The sequence below is a fragment of the Panthera uncia genome, chromosome D1 (assembly GCF_023721935.1).
Source record: "Panthera uncia isolate 11264 chromosome D1, Puncia_PCG_1.0, whole genome shotgun sequence".
NCBI classification, from domain to species: Eukaryota; Metazoa; Chordata; class Mammalia; order Carnivora; family Felidae; genus Panthera; species Panthera uncia.
This window is the reverse complement of record NC_064808.1, coordinates 50958830-50977205: the sequence shown is the minus strand read 5'-3', so window position 1 is coordinate 50977205 and position 18376 is coordinate 50958830. Positions and strand designations below refer to the sequence as shown.

Sequence of the window (18376 nt, the reverse complement as noted above, 5' to 3'; positions counted from 1 at the left end):
CAAAAGACCTTTCTGAACTGAATGAAATTGAGAAGGTTTTTCTGACTATGATTAGGGGGTCGGAGAAAGAGCAGAACAAAGGCATTCCCTGGGCAGGATGCCATGTCCTAACCTTTCTGCTATAGAATGAAGAGTAGGGGTAATAGAATATGGGTTTGGAAATTACTTGTCTGAAATCCCACCAATATTATCCAGGCCACACTCTAGGGCTTCACTTCCATGCCCTCTCTGACTGTGTGTTGAACCTGACATCCCTATCTCCGCTCTCAGGAGAGGAGCTTGGTGCTGAACTCAGATAGTGAGAAGTTCAGGATCTGAACTGAGCTATGGTGAAGTTCACAGATAAACAACCATCATCATCTCTGCATTGACTTAGTGTGTGACTCAAATATTAGCACACAGTGAGTACGTGTCAACATAGTTGTCTCCCTCTCTGGGTTCTACTCTCCTCATCTCTGCATTTTATTTCTGCAGTAGGAAAATCCCCTCCTGTTTCTGTCCCTATAACTCTCGGTAACGGTGAAACCACTGAAAATAAATCATGTGAAAGAATTGCCAGTAGAGGCTTGCGAGGACCTGCCTGCTGAGGACAACTACCACCAGGTCATTCAGTGGCCACACAACCGCTTTGAGAACACACATCCCTGAAGAAAGCTATCCTGCTGGAGGAGATGGAAGGATTGAAAATAGACATGATAATACTATCGAGGTTGGTGGCCGGCTGTTCATGCAACGCTCGTGAAAAAATAGCAGGAAAAGGAGATGAATCTGAAGCAGAATAAGAGCCTGAAGAGATTACAAACAGTGGTATTCATTGGATACTTTGGGGGGAGCAAAGAGAGTTTTTCTACTGTGAGGAAGAATATAGAGGCTAAGAGGCCCAGAATTGGGGTCTGTTGTACAGCTGAAGTTGCAAGTACTAAAGTGGCTGATTGTTTAGCTCAGGGTCACTGAAGATAATTTCTCAGATGCCTCATGAATCCTTCATTAGCCTTGATCCAGGTACTTTCACAATCCTGGACAATGTACCTCTAGCTCCCTGCTTTGTCTTGCTGAGAAAAAGACCTTTTTTCAGGGAAGTTCTTATCATTTGCCCAGTATGTCAGGAATGTGCTTACTGATACATCTCCCCGTAAACCATTTCTTTTCCCTTGTTTTCACAAGGAGTTTGGTCAGTCAGTAGCCCTTTCTCAGATAGGAGCATATCTGACTACTTGGCCATGTTCCTCCAATTAATAGTGAATTTTGTGAGGGCTCACAAAATTATCCTTTTTCTCTGTGTGTTTCCAGAACCCAGTATGCTGAAGCACGGTGTAAGTCTTCAAAATGTTTAACAAAACAACCAAGTGGCAAATATTGGATGAGTGTAATGAAGGATCAGGACAAGGAAATAATAAATAAGCCCCTTTAAATCCTTGGATGTTTATAATAAAAAGGATCGGAGGCCACCGTGGAACGTCATTGGAGGGGCTCAGAGATCTTTGGCACCCTGAGAGCTAAAGAGGGTCCTCATGCCCAGAATATTCATACTGCCCCCCAGATAATACTTTCCACTCTACTTGGACAGCCCTTATTTGTGAGTCTAGTGTCGTGGTATGTTGGTAAACCAGCTCACCAATAAACAAACAAATAGAAAAATAAAAAAATGAATAAACAAATACATTAAAAAAATGAATAGAAACAGGGCCCTAATTTGTAGTATTTGCCAGTTTTCACGGTGCCTATTCTCCTACTATGGTCAATTTCGCATTGTCAGCGTAATGTCACAGAATGGTGCATTTGAGAGACCTGCACACAGTTGACTTTGCCAGCCAGTGACTGTGGCGCTAGCATACAACTGCTCAAGTCTTTCCAACTCTGTCAACTTCACTGTCGACGACAGTCCTAATATTGCTAACCACCTGCCTTAGATCCAAAAACATACAGTCTGGCTAGGGTCTTCCACCCTGAAATTATACTCCACAGAAAGAAAATATTACCTATTTGCTTCAAGTGGAGTTCCTGTGGGTTAGGATGGCATGAATCACCACAGGAATTATTAGAGTGATGGGTGAGTTTATATATTTGCCTCAAGGTCTCAAGGACAGGTATCACCCCAGGGAGCCCAGAAGCAGAGCTGCCTTTTAGTATCTCTCCCTCTGACCCACATCTATAGGTCAGATATTTATGGCTTTCCAAGCCTGCGCATCCCCTCCTCCACAATACCATCCCCAAATCAGGTTTACATATGTTATTAGCATTGTTAGCATTAGTGCACCAAATAGTCTTGTTTCCACTTGAATGGTAGTTAGTAAAGATTCATCCCGTTTTAAATCAGCACAAATAATTTGAAAATCCGTATATGTTTAAAACACTAACTCTAAAAAAATACATTCCTTCATAATTTAGAAAAAACTTGAACTTAAATACATGCCTTAGTGAGCAAGTCATTTAAACTTTGGCATTTTTGATAACGCTTTAATATTTATGTGGGAAGATTTACATTTTTTCTTAATCTGTTTACATTACCTTTGTGAGTCAGGGTTACTAGGTTGTCTGCTATTAAAAAAAAACAAAATAAACAAACAAACAAAAAAAACAACAAAATATCTCCACAGGAAATTTTAAGTGTTGGACAAAATGTAACCCTTGTGCAGTGCTGGTAGGTGCAGGTGTTATGAAAAACAGTATGGTGGTTCTTTAAAAAAAAATTAACAATAGAATTACCACATGATCCAGCAAATCCACTCTGGGTATATATCCGAAAGAATTAAAAGTAGGGTCTCAAAGAGATATTTGTATACCTGTGTTTATAGCAGCATTGTGGGTAATGGGCGAAAGGTGGAAGCAACTTAAATCGTAACCAATGGATGAATGGACAAACGTGATGTGGTTGCAATATTGTGATTTATTAGAAACGTATGTATTTGGTCATCCAGACAACCAAAATATATTCCTCATATGTATTTGGTCTTCTTTCCAGGTTCCTGACTCACAGCTCCTAAAACCCTTGGAATTTCCTGTGATTAAGTGTATTAAAGGTGTCTTTAGTTATGTTAATGAAGGTGACTTTTGGACACCACCCAAGAAGCTGGTAGCCAGGAAGACTAACTTGTGATTAGAGGGTAGGAACTTTCAGTCCCACCCCTGACATCCTGAGGGGCTAGAGGTTGAATCAGCCAATAGCCGATGACTTAGTCAATCATGACTTTGAATGAAGCTTCTATAAAAACCCAAAAGGACTGGGTGAACAGCAGGTGTTTGGGGCAAAGTGGTGCACTCAGAGAGCTTGGAATTTCCTCGCTTTTTCTCCATACCTCATCCTACGCATCTCTTCCATGAGGATGCTGATTCCATCCTTCAGCTGACAAATGTAAGTGTTTTCCTGAGTTTAAAAGAACCTAAGGAGGAGGTTGTGGTTGTACAAGTCAGAAGCCCAGGTAACTGCCTGGGACTTGCACCTGGTGTCTCAGATGGGGGCAGGGGTAGGTAGTCTTGTAGGACTGAACACGTAATCTGCGGAATCTGATGCTATCTCTGGGAAGGTGGTGTCAGAATGAAGTTAATTCTTGGACACCCTGGTCGTTGCCTAGAATTGCTTTGTGTTCTGTGGAGGACCTCCCCCATGTTGGAATTGGGTCTGAGAACCTGTAAATGAGTTGTTTCTACATATAATAGATTATTCAGCCTTCAAAAGGAAGGAAATTCTGACACATGCTACAAAATGGATGAAACCTGAGGACGTTTTGACAAATAAAATAAGCCAGTCATAAGACAGATAGTGTATGATCCCACTTATATGAGATATTGAGAGTACTCAAACTGATAGAGACAAAAAGAATTATGTTTGCCAGTGGCTGGGGGGAAGCAGGGAATGAGTAGTTGTTTAATGACTATAGAGTTTCAGTTTTGCAGATGGAAAGTTCTGGAGATCGATTGCACAACAGTGTGAACATGCTTAATACTACTGAACAGTACATTTAAAAATGATCAAGATGGTAACCTTTATGTTATATACATTTATCACAATGAAAATTTATTAAAAATTTAAAAACAGTTATGAAATGGATGGGTAAAATATGATTCTATCATAAATTGATGTCTTTTGCATCCATAAAATCGTATGTTTGAAATATAATAACTATTATAAATCTCTATAAAAGATATAGTATGGTTATGAATGTAAAAAGATATATATAAAAGAGCAAAGAAAAAGTAAATTAAACCTCACTAGCAACAGTTGTCCTTTTTTTTGCATTTCATTACTATTATTTTAAAGTGACAGTTTCAGGGGGCACCTGGGTGGCTCAGTCGGTTAAACATTTGGTTAAACATTTGACTTTTGGTTTCGGCTCAGGTCCCCATCTCACGTTTTTGTGAGTTTGAGCCCTGCCTCAGGCTCTGTGCTGAGAGTGCAGGGTCTGCTTGGGTTTCTCTCTCCCTTTTTCTCTGCTCCTTCCCCACTCGCGCTCACTGTCTCTGTAGAAATGAATGAATAAACTTAAAAAAAATTAAAGTAAAAATTTCATGATTTTATATGACTCAAAAAAAAAACAGGATATTTTTGGCAAAAAGTCAATGAGTGTAAGGATGCAGAGGTAGTAGAAGTGCATGGCATGACAAACGAGGGGTGAAGGATGAATTATGCACTGTGTCTGAGGAGCAGTTACAAAAAATGAAATGGGAAATATTGCTGTAAATGTAGCCTGCAGTGAAATGCCTCACCGCCTGAGGTACCAGGCTGAGGTGGGAATTCTTTTTTTTTTTTTTTTGAAGCAATTTTCATTTTTTTTTTAAATTTTTTTAAATGTTTATTTATTTTTGAGACAGAGAGAGACAGAGAATGAGCAGGGAAGGGGCAGAGAGAGAGGGAGACACAGAATCTGAAGCAGGCTCCAGGCTCTGAGCCGTCAGCACAGAGCCCAATGCGGGGCTCAAACTCACGAACTGCGAGATCATGACCTGAGCCGAAGTTGGATGCTTAACCGACTGAGCCACCCAGGCGCCCCGAGGTGGGAATTCTTGATAAATTCCTCGACGAATTGAATAGTGAGAGGCTCCCAAATCCCATTCCCTGGCATCATCCAACACCCATAAAACATTCTGAAACTCTGCCAAGCTCTCCCTGATTGGGGAATCACCAGATTTCAGGGTATCCAAGCACCTTAAATGACACCCAGCAACTGAAGTCATGTATTTCTATTGCTCAAAGTTTATTCATTCTGTCATATTTCATTCGATAAATATTTATCATGTGCCTACTGTATGCCAAGAACAGTTCATGTTTATGCTATAAAGAAGCAACTTGGGACACCTGGGTGGCTCAGTTGGTTAAGCGTCCAACTCTTGGTTTCAGCTCAGATCATGATCTCCCATTTCTGAGTTCGAGTCTCTGACTCCCGCTCTATCTTCCCCTCCCTGACTTGTGCTCTCACTCTCTCAAAAATAAATAAACATTAAAACAAATTTTTTTTTAAAACAAAACCCTTACCTTTATGGTTGTCAGCTGGTATGCTTCTCTTGTCCTCTGTGTAATCTCTCTCCACATGTTCTCTGATTCATTTGTCTATCCTCAGCTTTTTAAATGGCTGCTGGCCTCCAAGAGGGCAAAATGGAAGTTGCCAGGTCCATATGCCTTGGAATGCACACCTCATTTCAAGTCTATTTTATTGGCCAATGCAAGTCATAAGGTGATCCCAGATTCGATGGGTCAGAGAATAGACTACACCTCATGATTGGGGGAATTGCTTTGTGTGTGCAGCCAAGGGAAGAATTATTGGCAGCCATTCTTGCAAATGGCCACACTCGATAAACAATCAGAATGACAGATGGCAATGGTACAACCACCATGAGGGAACTTTTAATACCTAACAAATCTATGAATACATTTATTCTTTGACCTTGATAGTTGTACTTCTCATAATTAACCATAAGATTTATCAGTAGAATTTTCCAACTAAAGATGTGAGAGGAAAAGAAAAAAAAAAAAATGAAGAGCCCCTCAGGTGCTGATGGAACAATGCCAAAAGGTCTAACATATGTAGTTGGGATCCCAAAATTGAGATGAGAGACTGAGGTAGAAAATAATTTTGGAAGTAATAATTACTGGAATTTTCCAAATTACATGAAAGTCATAAATTTACAGATTACAAAAGCTCATTGACCCTCAAAGAGAATACAAATCAATAAACTGTGTCTGTGTACACTAAAGAGATAAAGTAAAAAAGAGATAAAGTGAAAAATCTTAACAGCCGCCAAAGGGAGCAGGCAAATAAAATACAAATGTTTAAGGTAATTAAGACTCACACCTCTTCCACTAACTGTTAAGCATGTTAACAGTTTATAAATGCTCATATACTCTTGGGCAATACTTAAACATCATTATTCATGATTCTAAAATTTCCAACTTATTAAAATCCAGGGGATGAATATAACTTCAACCTAAGTCTTTTTGTGAGGAAAAAAACTCTACAAATAGAAATCATTGGTACATAGTAATTGTGAGTATTTAATATTTCCTTTGAAAATGAGTCAACATTCATTAAATAAGCCTCTAGCAAGACTAGATTAGGTAGAAAAGGCTTTCTTATCAGAGCATCTTGAGAGAAGCAAGAGAGTAAGAGGGTCAGGGGGAAGGGAGGGTAATGGGAAATGATTTTAGAGACCCAGCCCATTTGGGAAGAAGGTGAGGCTGGTGGAGACCTGCTCTGTCCCCGGAGCCCTGGTATAAATACTTCCCTCCAGATTTCCACAAGAGAGGATAAACAGCCCAACTCCTGACCCACCAGCCAATTTTTATTATGGATCTCATGGCCTCTGTTCCTGGAGACTCAGCCTAAGGCTGGTGAGTGAATTAGACATCTGGGGGTGGAGAGGTTCCGAGATCCACGTAAGGACTGGGCTGGTGTTCTGTCCCCAAAAGGCCGGAGGTGACGGGCCTCTTGGAGGCTATTGATACATCTGGACAAAGAATGGTAAAGACCAGAAGCACAAATCTGATTGGTTCTAGCAGCTGTGGAAAGTGAGGTCTGGGAGGGTAGCTGAGAATGTATGGGCCAGATGGAAGTTCCTGTAGGGTGGCAAATCAGGAGAAGCAATCCAGTTAATGGCAGGTGCCTCATAGTTCTACGAGAGATGAGAAAACAGAAAACACATTTACTTACACTATGGACCCCTACTGGAAAACCATGAAAAGAGCCTTGAGAATGGCAGCAGACGGGTCACCTGCCCCAAGCCAGATGTTGGAGGGAATTTTGGGAAAGGGGCCAGGGCATCTCGGCAGGTGTGAAAAACCAGGAGCCGATTTTCCTCCCCAGAAAGAAAAATCGCAGCACCAAAAGAGGGAGCTGGAGTGGAAGAAATACTGTTAGTGAGCATAAGATTTATCTTAGCCCCTGAGCTAGATATTTTAAGATACCTTGTCATTTAACATCTTCAGAAACCCCAGGATGAAGGTATTTTATTATTGGTTCCATTTCTTCTTCATTCTGGTGAAAACGGGATTAGACATGGCTGTCTTCTCAGGAGGTGCCCTCTGAGCCCATTACACCTGTAACATTTTACTGATCTCATCTGCTTACCTACCCACAATTCTCTCAATCTATAAGCCCAGTTAGGACTCAAGCACAGGACATGATGTCTGAAAAACAGCCCATGCTCCAAATAAGCTTGCTGAATGATTAAGCTAATGAATGAAGGAAGGTGTATTAGGAAACAAATGGTAAAATTACATGTTAGTTTCTATCAGAAGAATCTTAGAAATGTCAAGTACTGCGACTCCCCATCCCCAGAAATAATGCCTTTCTTTTTCCACTTTCAGTCATTTCTCGGCTTAGCTCCCCAAGGTATGAACATGAGACACACAAGCCCTGTTACCTCTTGAAGTTCTCTTTATTCTCTTCACAAATGAGCAAACTGTATGCACTGAAGTCGGAGAAATTTCAAACTCATTTCTATCAATTATTGATTGGGAAATTGGACAAGAATTTCATATTCTCTGAGTCCCTCTTTAGGTGTGAAATGGAGACAATATCCACTCCCTAGAGTGGATGTCTGCTCCCTACATGAAGAGCATACAAAATGCCACGTATAATGTGCATACTGCAATTCCTGGCATAAAACAATGCTTAATAAATATTAGTTTAATTCCTCTGTGGCTGTATTACATTCAGATCCATTCTATTCCTGGAACCCAACTTACCTTTTAGCATCCATTCTCTTCAATTACTATTCCAATAAACCTTCACGGGTTATCATTCAACACTAATAGCTTTAAGACATCTGATGGCTGTGTCCTGTGTGAAGGGTGAGGTCTAAGTATGAAGTTGTGATCAGGTTCTTCACTGCTTGTGCAAGTCCCTATGCACCTGTCACCCTACGCTGGAAGTGTTTCATGAACATACTGTGCATTGATTGGTATGCTCGCCTTTTCTTATGCTGCCTCTTGTCTACTAAATTAGTCAGTTTCAAGTATCTTTTTACACTCTTCCCAGTCATGAATAATGAGTTTCTCTATTTATGCATAATCCTCTTTGAAAGTGAAATACAGACAGTAATGTCTCTGACTTTGGTTAGTTGGAGGTAAGGATAATTGACTGTCACTCACTGTGGTGCAGACCATATCCTTCATCCTTGCATATTTCCTATTTGCATGTTCTGAGAAGATGAAGAGTGTGAGATATGACAAAAGTCTTAATATTCACAAGGAATATTAGAATAATTCTTTCATCTCTTTGTGAACAGAAAGTGAGATCCCAGGTCATCTGCTCCAAGCATGACAACCATAAACCACACTGCTGTTAGCCATACAATCTTCCGCTTGCTGGGCATCCCCGGGCTAGAGGACCAGCATGTGTGGATTTCCATCCCCTTCTTCGTTTCCTATGTCATCACCCTGCTTGGGAACAGCCTGCTCATCTGCATTATCCTCACAAAGCGTAGCCTCCATGAACCCATGTACCTCTTCGTCTGCATGCTGGCCGGAGCAGATGTTGTCCTCTCCACGTGCACAGTACCTCAGGCCTTGGCCATCTTCTGGTTCCGTGCTGGGGAGATATCCCTGGATCGCTGCATAACTCAGTTCTTCATCATCCACTGCACTTTCATGTCTGAGTCGGGGATCTTGCTGGTGATGGCGTTTGACCGCTACATTGCCATATGCTACCCACTGAGATACACCACTATTCTTACACGTGCACTGATTGGAAAAATTGGCGTGACTATAATTCTGAGAAGTTTCTGTACACTTTTCCCCATAGTATTTCTTTTGAAAAGATTGACTTTCTGCCAAAATAATATTGTTCCACACACCTTTTGTGAACACATTGGCTTGGCCAAATATGCTTGTAATGACATTCGTGTGAACATCTGGTATGGATTTTCCATCCTAATGTTAACAGTGGTTTTAGATGTGGTGCTAATTTTTGTTTCCTATGTGCTGATTCTCCGTGCTGTCTTCCACATCCCTTCCCGAGATGCTCGCCACAAAGCTCTTAACACATGTGGCTCCCATGTCTGCATCATTGTCCTCTTTTACAGCCCTGCGATCTTCACAACACTTACTCAGCGGTTTGGACGCCACATTCCTCCTCATACCCACATCTTGTTGGCCAACATCTGCATGCTTGCCCCACCTATGCTGAATCCCATCATTTATGGGATTAAGACCAAGCAAATCAGAGAGCAGGTGGTTCACATGTTGTTTACAAAGCAGAAATCACTTTGGTTGAAGAACTGAGTTTTCGGAATCTCTAGCCATATGTGAAGTGGTCTGTGGAAGTGGTGGGTGGGAGAGATAAGCTGAAACACCAGGAGAAAGCTCAGTGGGTTCTGTCTATGGAGCAAGACCACCAGGGAGGTTGGAGGACTCACTCCTTCATTGTCAAAACAACTGAGCTCAGCACCATGTTGGACTGAGCAAGCCCACTCCTGCAAAGACCCTGGGACAGGATGCATTGATTTTCAGAAGTCATATGTCCTTAATGACTCTAGGATGATCTTTAGAAATGGATGAAGTGAGAGCCGTGCTCTGGCCTGGGATTTTGCTCAGCTATTTCTCACTGAGTTTCTCAAGCTCTGAGACATCTCCTGATGTTTCTAGACAATCACATACAAACCTCTACTCCTTAATGGCCTTCATTCTGGCTAATGATATTCTTGGAATCAGTGATCCCTGTGTTTTGCAGTTATTCCTATTACATTATAATTTATATCCGATCAGCATGCATGTCTGTAATAAGAGAAAATAAATGAATTGTGTCTTGTATTTGGCAGAAAAACCCCTGAGGAGACTGAGGGGATTGAAAATGGTCTCTCCTGTAGTTTCTGGGGGGTGGTGTGTGCTGGGAACAGGGACCCTCCTATCTCAATGTCAGGCTATGTTCTTCAATGATCCCCTCCTCAGCAGGGCATTCAAGGCCTTTAATGACCTGATTTCTGACTTCCTTTATAGCAGCACTGCCATGTCACCTCCAAGCAACCCGAGCATCAGACACACTGGGCCATTAATGCCTCACCTTCCCCAGATCATGCCATGCTCTCCATGTCCCTGATCTGCCTTGGGATAACCTCCATCAGCTTGTGGAAAACTCCTATTCCTCCTTCCATGCCCACCTCTCATCTCTTCTCTTCTGTGGTCCTTTCTCCAACCACATCTCCTGCCCAGTATGCTCTTTAATTGATACTTCCTTCCTGAGCAAGATAGTGTGTTGTCCATATTTCATTTTAAAATATGTATCTTTTTAAAAATCTATGTTTCTTGTAGAAAATATTAGAAATTAAGAAAAAAGACAAACATGAAATGGAACTCATAAACCCATAAACTTTACAGCCCCTGAACAATTTTATTGTTAAAATTTTGTCTTCTATGGCTATCTATCCATATCTGTATACTTCTATACCTGCATGTACACCTGTATGAGTCTGTGTTTGTATTTTATCTCCATCTGTATCTAAAGCTTGGTCTACTCCTTTATCTACCTGGAAAATAGTATCATACGATACATAAACAGAATATTGATTGTACTATATATGTTTCTTTTCCACTATGTATAACTAGTTTTCTAGCAGTACTTGTTGGCATTGTTTCTAATACATATGCATTTATACAATCAATTGCTATGCCTATGAAGTAGTTTACTGCAGAGTGTTACTATATTTAATGAAGCATTATTATTTTAAGCCCTTTTTGCATAGCATTATGACTATATATTTACAAATTTAAGGCTCACTTCTATTTGCCGCTTAAGTTTACAGACCAGATATGTTTAGATAAATTATTTGTAAGTAACAGTAAAACCTTGGATTGCGAGTAACTTGTTCTATGAGTGTTCTGCAAGACGAGTAAACATTTCTAATAAATTTTAACGGGATAAATGAGCAATGTCTTGCAATTGGAGTAGTACGTGACGCCCAATGTCACATGATCACAACTGAGCCAAGGGTTCTTGAAATTTGCTTTGGTATACAAGTGCTTTGGATTACAAGCATGTTTCCAGAACGAGTTATGCTCACAAATCAAAGTTTTACATATCGTCTTTTAATATAAGATGTAAATACTCAACGTAAGACAATTGGAAAACAACAAAAATATAAAGAAAATCCCTAGTCAGGAGGAAACCACTGGTAACAGTTTGGTGTATTGCTTTACTTTCATTGTTCTTTGCATATATATTTTCATACATTTTAAATATTATTGGACATTTGGAGCTTTCCATTTTTAACTATATAAATAAGACTTCCCTGAACATACATCTTACTTTGGGTATTTCAATTTTTTATTTTCAGGATGGAGTCCTAGATATGCTATTGCAGATTTTATAGATTTTTTTTATGAATCTTATAAAAATGTCCTCAGAAAGGATGAGGATAATTTATCTCTGCACTAATAATGGAGTTGCACAGTTTTCTTTAATTTTTTTTTTTTTTGCCATTTAAAAGGACAAAAATGTTATACTGCAATTTTTTTTATTTTAGCTTGTTTTATTTTTTTATTTTTTTAAATTTACATCCAAATTAGTTAGCATGTAGTGCAACAATGATTTCAGGAGTAGATTCCTTAGTGCCCCTTACCCATTTAACCCATCCCCCCTCCCACAACCCCTCCTGTAAACCCTCAGTTTGTTCTCCATATTTATGAGTCTCTTCTGTTTTGTCCCCCTTCCTGTTTTTATATTATTGTTTCCCTTCCCTTATGTTCATCTGTTTTGTCTCTTAAAGTCCTCATGTGAGTGAAGTCATATGATTTTTGTCTTTCTCTGACTAATTTCACTTAGCACAATACCCTCCAGTTCCATCCACGTAGTTGCAAATGGCAAGATTTCATTCTTTTTGATTGCCAGGGAATACTCCATTGTGTATTGTGTATACATATATGTATGTATATATATACCACATCTTCTTTATCCATTCATCCATCGATGGACATTTGGGCTCTTTCCATACTTTGGCTATTGTTGATAGTGCTGCTATAAACGTGGGGGTGCATGTGTCCCTTCGAAACAGCACAACTGTATCCTGTAAATAAATGCCTAGTATGCAATTGCTGCGTCGTAGAGTAGTTCTATTTTTAGTTTTTTGAGGAACCTCCATACTGTTTTCCAGAGTGGCTGCACCAGCTTGCATTCCCACCAACAATGCAAAAGAGCTCCTCTTTCTCCGCATCCTCACCAACATCTGTTGTTGCCCGATTGTTAATGTTAGCCACTCCGACAGGTGTAAGGTGGTATCTCATTGTGGTTTTGATTTGTATTTCCCTGATGAAGAGTGATGTGGAGCATTTTTTCATGTGTCGGTTGGCCATCTGGATGTCTTCCTTGAAGAAGTGTCTATTCATGTCTTTTTCCCATTTCTTCACTGGATTATTTGTTTTTTGGGTGTTGAGGTTGGTAAGTTCTTTATAGATTTTGGACACTAACCCCTTATCTGATATGTCATTTAAAAATATCTTCTCCAATTCTGTCAGTTGCCTTTTAGTTTTGCTAATTGTTTCCTTAGCTGTGCAGAAGCTTTTTATTTTGATGAGGTCCCAGTAGTTCATTTTTACTTTTTTTCCCTCGCCTCTGGAGACGTGTTGAGTAAGAAGTTGTTGTATACTGCAATTTTTACTTATATTTTTAATTGATATTGAGGTTAAACATACATTTGATGACCATATTTCATCTTATAAAGTAATAGTAACAATCATTTGTGTACTTACTTTACAGGTCCCAGGCAAAACATTTTATATACATTACCTCACATCACCTTCACTTGCACTTCATAAAATAGGTATTACAGATGGGGAAACAGAAACTCTACCAAGGAAAATGTCAGAGGCAAAGACAAATCCATTTTATTTTTATTTGTCAGGTTGTGCTCTTGACTACTAAATCCCCCAGATGATTTTAGTTATTTTTGGTTTTGCCATTTAACTCTCAAAACTCTAGTTTCTCCTTATCTGTTTTCATTAATTTTAAAATGTATTATAACAATACATGTTTTCAGTCTCATTTTTAAGTATTTATCCAATATGTCTAGATTATTTTTTTATTGTTTTTATAAACTGATTTAATTATTTAACATTTAAATACATTAATAGCTATATGTATGTCTTTTCTGTCTTTTTCCATTTCTTAATCATAGAAAATTCACTATAAGCAAGGATTTGAGTATTATTCATATTAATTTCACTACTTTCATTTTCTCATCTCTAAATTTTCCCAGTTTTTAAGTTGATAAGCCCAGTTTATTGATTTTTTTCCTTTTACGGGTTGTGCTTTTGGTGTCATCTTAAAACTCTTCATCTTGCTCCAGATTTTGGAGAGATTTTCTTCTGTTTCTTCCAAATGTTTTATGAGTATTCATTTTATATTTAAATCTATGATCAATTTTGAGTTAACTTTCTTTCCTTCCTTCCTTCCTCCCTCCCTTTCTGTCTCCATTTTTCTTCTTTCCTTCCTTTCTTCCTTCCTTCTTTCTTTCTTTCTTTCTTTCTTTCTCTTTCTTTCTTTCTTTCTCTTTCTTTCTTTCTTTCTTTCTTTCTTTCTTTCTTTCTTTCTCTTTCCCTCTTTCTTTCTTTCTTCCTCCCTTCCTCCCTTCTTCCCTACCCTTCCCTTCCTTTCCCTTCCCTCCCCTTCCCTTCCCTTCTTTTTGGCCTATGATTGTTCATTACTCCAGCACCATTTGTTGACAAAAGCTGTTCTTCCCCCATTAAATTACTTCTGTATAATTAATTGTCCAAAATCAGGTGGACATATTTATGTAGGCCTGTTTTGGGGTTTACTATTCTGTTCCAGTGATCTCTGCATTTATCCTCTGCCACTGACACTATTGTTGATTATTATGGCTAAATAGTTAGCTTTAACTTAAAGTAGAGTGATTTCTCACACATCATTCTTCTTTAAAATTGTTCTATATATTTCAGGTCCTTTGCTTCTCCTTATAGATTTTAGAATAAGAGGGTCTATGACTACCAAAAATGTTGCTGGGATTTTGATAGGAATTTCATTAGATATATAGATAAAATTTGGAAAGATTGATATATGATCTTTTTATTATGCTGAGTCTTCTGATTCATGAACCTAGTATGCCTCTCCATTTATTTACGTCTTCTTTGGCTTATTTCTACAGCATTTTCTAATGGTCAGCATACAGATCTAATGCATATTTTGCTAACTTTATATGTAAGCACTTTTTTCTTTAGATGTATTTGAAAATGGTACTTTTTCATTTCAATCTCCACATATTTTTTAGGATATGAGAGGAATATGCAAACTCAGAGTTTGCTGACTTGAGAAAACAGACACTACAAATAAAGATATAAATAAGCATTTGAATAACACTTGTGATAATGGACCTTGTTGGGTCCCATGGTCAAAGATACCTACCTGAAGAAGGAGACTTTAATGACAGATATGAAGGATTAGTTGGACTTGGTTAAGTAAATTAGGAGGGGCAGAGAGTTCAGGAGACAAAACCACATGACATGAGAAGGAGTTTGACTCTGGTGAGGTACTGTAAGAGGGGCAGCAGGAATGGAATACAATGATCGGCTTTAACTAAGACCAGAAGCTCTCTGTGATCCCCTCACTAAGTGCCAGGTAGACATTGTTAATAAATTAAGTTTAAGGGGCATCAGGGTGGCTCAGTGGGTTAAACGTCCGACTTTGGCTCAGGTCATGATCTCGTGGTTCCTGAGTTGGAGCCCCACATCAGCCTCTGTGCTGACAGTGTGGAGCCTGCTTCAGATCCTTGGTCTCCCTCTTTCTGTTCCTCCCCCATCCATGTGTGTGCACAAGAGCGTGTTCTCTCTCTCTCTCAAAAATAAATATTAAAAAAATTGAATTAAATTGTAAACCTAAAAGCAATGGACACCCAAGGAAATGTTTTGTTTTCAAACATGGCGTGATCCTATTTCCATTGCAGAAGATAATTTTGGTTATTCTGTAAAGAATGTATGTTGGGTATGTAGAGTGTGTTAATCAGGAAAATCATCAGGAGGCCATAGGGCAGAAAAGAGGTGATGTCAGTGTGGAAAATAGTGTTAGAATGAGAATGAAAAAAAGTAGATGGAGTTTTAGATATATATCTTCTGATGGCATGTGGAGGGTGGGTGGTTTCTTGTATTTGTGTGGGTTTGTGTGAGGGGCCCCAGTGGAGGGAGAGCAGTGCCCAGACATGACTGAGACCATGCATGTCTCCTTCACTGTCTTGCCTCTCCAGCCTGCCCACAGTACCCACATTCATTATTAATCCTATCTCTTCTGGAATCTCTGAACTGACCTTAAATCTAGGCTTACAGTACAGTCCTCCTGGCTATGCAGTTTGTGAGAGGGGTATTTGTCACGTGGGTGTGAAAAAAGGCATGTTGCAGTGTGAAACATAGCTCATAACTGAGGTGATCTATTTATCTAAATCTATAGCTGTTGATTGATTTTATCCTGGCTTCCTTTCTTTATGCTTTGAAATGAATCCTTTTTAGAATGCAGTTTGGTTTATTTTAAACATTGTTACCTTGGCTTTATTTCAAGAAATAGAGTAAGTTGATTAGGAAATCACAGATAATGAAAAAAATTTTTTAATGTTTATTTATTTTTGAGAGAGAGAGACAGAGTGTGAGTCGGGGAGGGGCAGTGAGAGAGGGAGACACAGAATCTGAAGCAGGCTCCAGGCTCTGAGCTGTCAGCACAGAGCCCTACATGGGGCTCAAACTCAAAAACTGTGAGATCATGACCGGAGCCGAAGTCAGCCACTTAACTGACTGAGCCACCCAGGTGCCCTAATCATAGATAATTTTAAAATTTGATCTGATTATAAAAGAATTCATCATTGTAAAAAAAAACTAAACAAACAAACTTTATTCTCAAACAAAAACTTCCTTATATCTTATTTCTTGCTGCCTTTTTAAGCAAACTGAACATAATAGTTAAAAAGTGATTTGATATTCATTTTCTAGGTGTAGAATTAACACAAAATTGTCCTATTTGACGTTGTCTCAGCTTCTTAGATCTCTTATTTGATGTTGGCTGTTTTTTTTGTTTTTTGGGGTTTTTTTTGGAAAATTCTTAGCCATTTTTACTTTGAATACTTTTTGTGATCCTGGTCCATTCTCTTTTTTTTCTCTTGGTATTCCAGTTAAACATATATTACATATTAGGAAATTGACCCACAATTCTTTGGATATTTTCTTTTCTCCCCCCTTTTCATTCCTTTTTCCCTTGCATTTCATTTTATTGTGGGGAATTCTTTAGACATATTTCATAATGGTTCTTTCACCTTCCCTTTGCCAGAGAAAAGACAAGATTTTCTTTTTCCCCCTTGGCTCTTCATTAGTGGACCTGATTTGGTTTTCTTGGAAATAAATTCCCAGACTGTGTGAGGTAGTCCCCTAACTTGGTTTCTCCCAGGAATTTCTCACTCTCAAGCTATCCAGGCTTGGCCTCTAGCAATTCATTAAAATTACCATTTTAGGGGCACCTGGGTGGCTCAGTTGGTAAGTGTTCCACTCTCAGTTTCGGCTCAGGTCATGATCTCATGGTTCCAAGTTCGAGCCCCACATTGGGTTCTTGTGCTGACCTTCTCTCTCTCTCTCTCTGCCCCTCTTCCACTCATGCTGTCTCTGTCTCTTTCTAAATAAATAAACGAAAAAAATTAATAAAAAATAAAATTACCATTTTAATGCACCTATTAGTTGATGACTCATGCAACTTCTCTAGGTAAGTAGATGGAGGCTGTTATTGTCTGCATTTACCTATCTTCTGACTCTAGATTCGAGGGTGGTGGTTTATCCTATGGCCTCAGTTCTCTGTGGCACCCAGGAAAAGACATTGATGTTGTTTGTTCAGCTTTTTTCTTTCTTTCTTTCTTTCTTTCTTTCTTTCTTTCTTTCTTCTCTTTCTTTTTCTTTCTTTCTTTCTCTTCCTTCCTTCCTTTTTCTTCTTCTTCTTCTTCTTTTTTTTTAGTATAGTTGACACCCAATGTTTCTTTAGTGCCCGCTGTACAACATAGTGATTCAACTTCTCTATATGGTATATGCTATGCTCACAAGTACAGCTACCATGTGTCACCATACAAACTTATTATAACATCATTGACCATATTCCCTGTGATGTGCCTTTTATTCCCATGACTTATTCATTCCATATCGGGAGAACTGTATCTCCCCCTCCCCTTCATCATCCCTCCCCCCTTCTCTCTGGTCACCACCAGCTTATTCTATTTATAGGTCTGATTCTGCTTTTTGTTTGTTCATTTGTTTTGTTTTATTTTGCTCTTTTAGATTCCACATGTGAATGAAATCATGGTATTTGTCTTCCTCAGTCTGACTTACTTCACTTAGCATAATACCCTCTAAGTCCATCCATTTTGTTGCAAATGGCATTTTCTTATTCATTTACTTATTGATGAATACTTAGGTTGCTTCGATATCTTGGCTATTGTAAATAATGCTACGAAAAACACAGGGGTACATACATTTTTTTTTGAATTAATGTTTTCATATTGTTTGAGTAAATACCCAGTACTGGAATTATTGTATCATATGGTAGTCCTAGTTTTATTATTACTTTTTTAAGTAGGCTTCGCAGTCAGTGCAGAACCCAACATAGGGCTTGAACTCACAACTCTGAGATCAAGAGTTGGATGCCTAACTGACTGAACCATCCAGGCACCCCCTTTTTTAAAAAAATTTTTGAGGAACCACCATACTATTTTCCACAGTGGCTGTACCTTTTTGCATTCCCACCAACAGTACACGAGGGTTCCTTTTTCTCCACATCCTCACCAACACTTGTTATTTCTTGTCTTTTGGATTTTAGTCATTCTGTTCGGTTTTTTTCTTACTGTAAAGTTGGAAGTAATGGCTTTTAAATTCTTTACATGTTGGAACTAAAACTGCAAGTGTCTGATATTCTTTTCTAAT

At 38.9% G+C, this 18376-nt stretch overlaps 1 protein-coding gene across 1 annotated transcript; it reads left to right on the top strand.

Annotated features, from left to right (window-relative positions):
- The first annotated feature begins 8738 nt into the window (after positions 1 to 8738).
- Positions 8739 to 9715, top strand: LOC125929224 (olfactory receptor 52B4-like). The gene has a single exon (XM_049640216.1). The coding sequence runs from the start codon at positions 8753 to 8755 to the stop codon at positions 9713 to 9715; it is 963 nt and encodes a 320-aa protein (XP_049496173.1). The 5' UTR covers positions 8739 to 8752.
- Positions 9716 to 18376: the final 8661 nt, after the last annotated feature.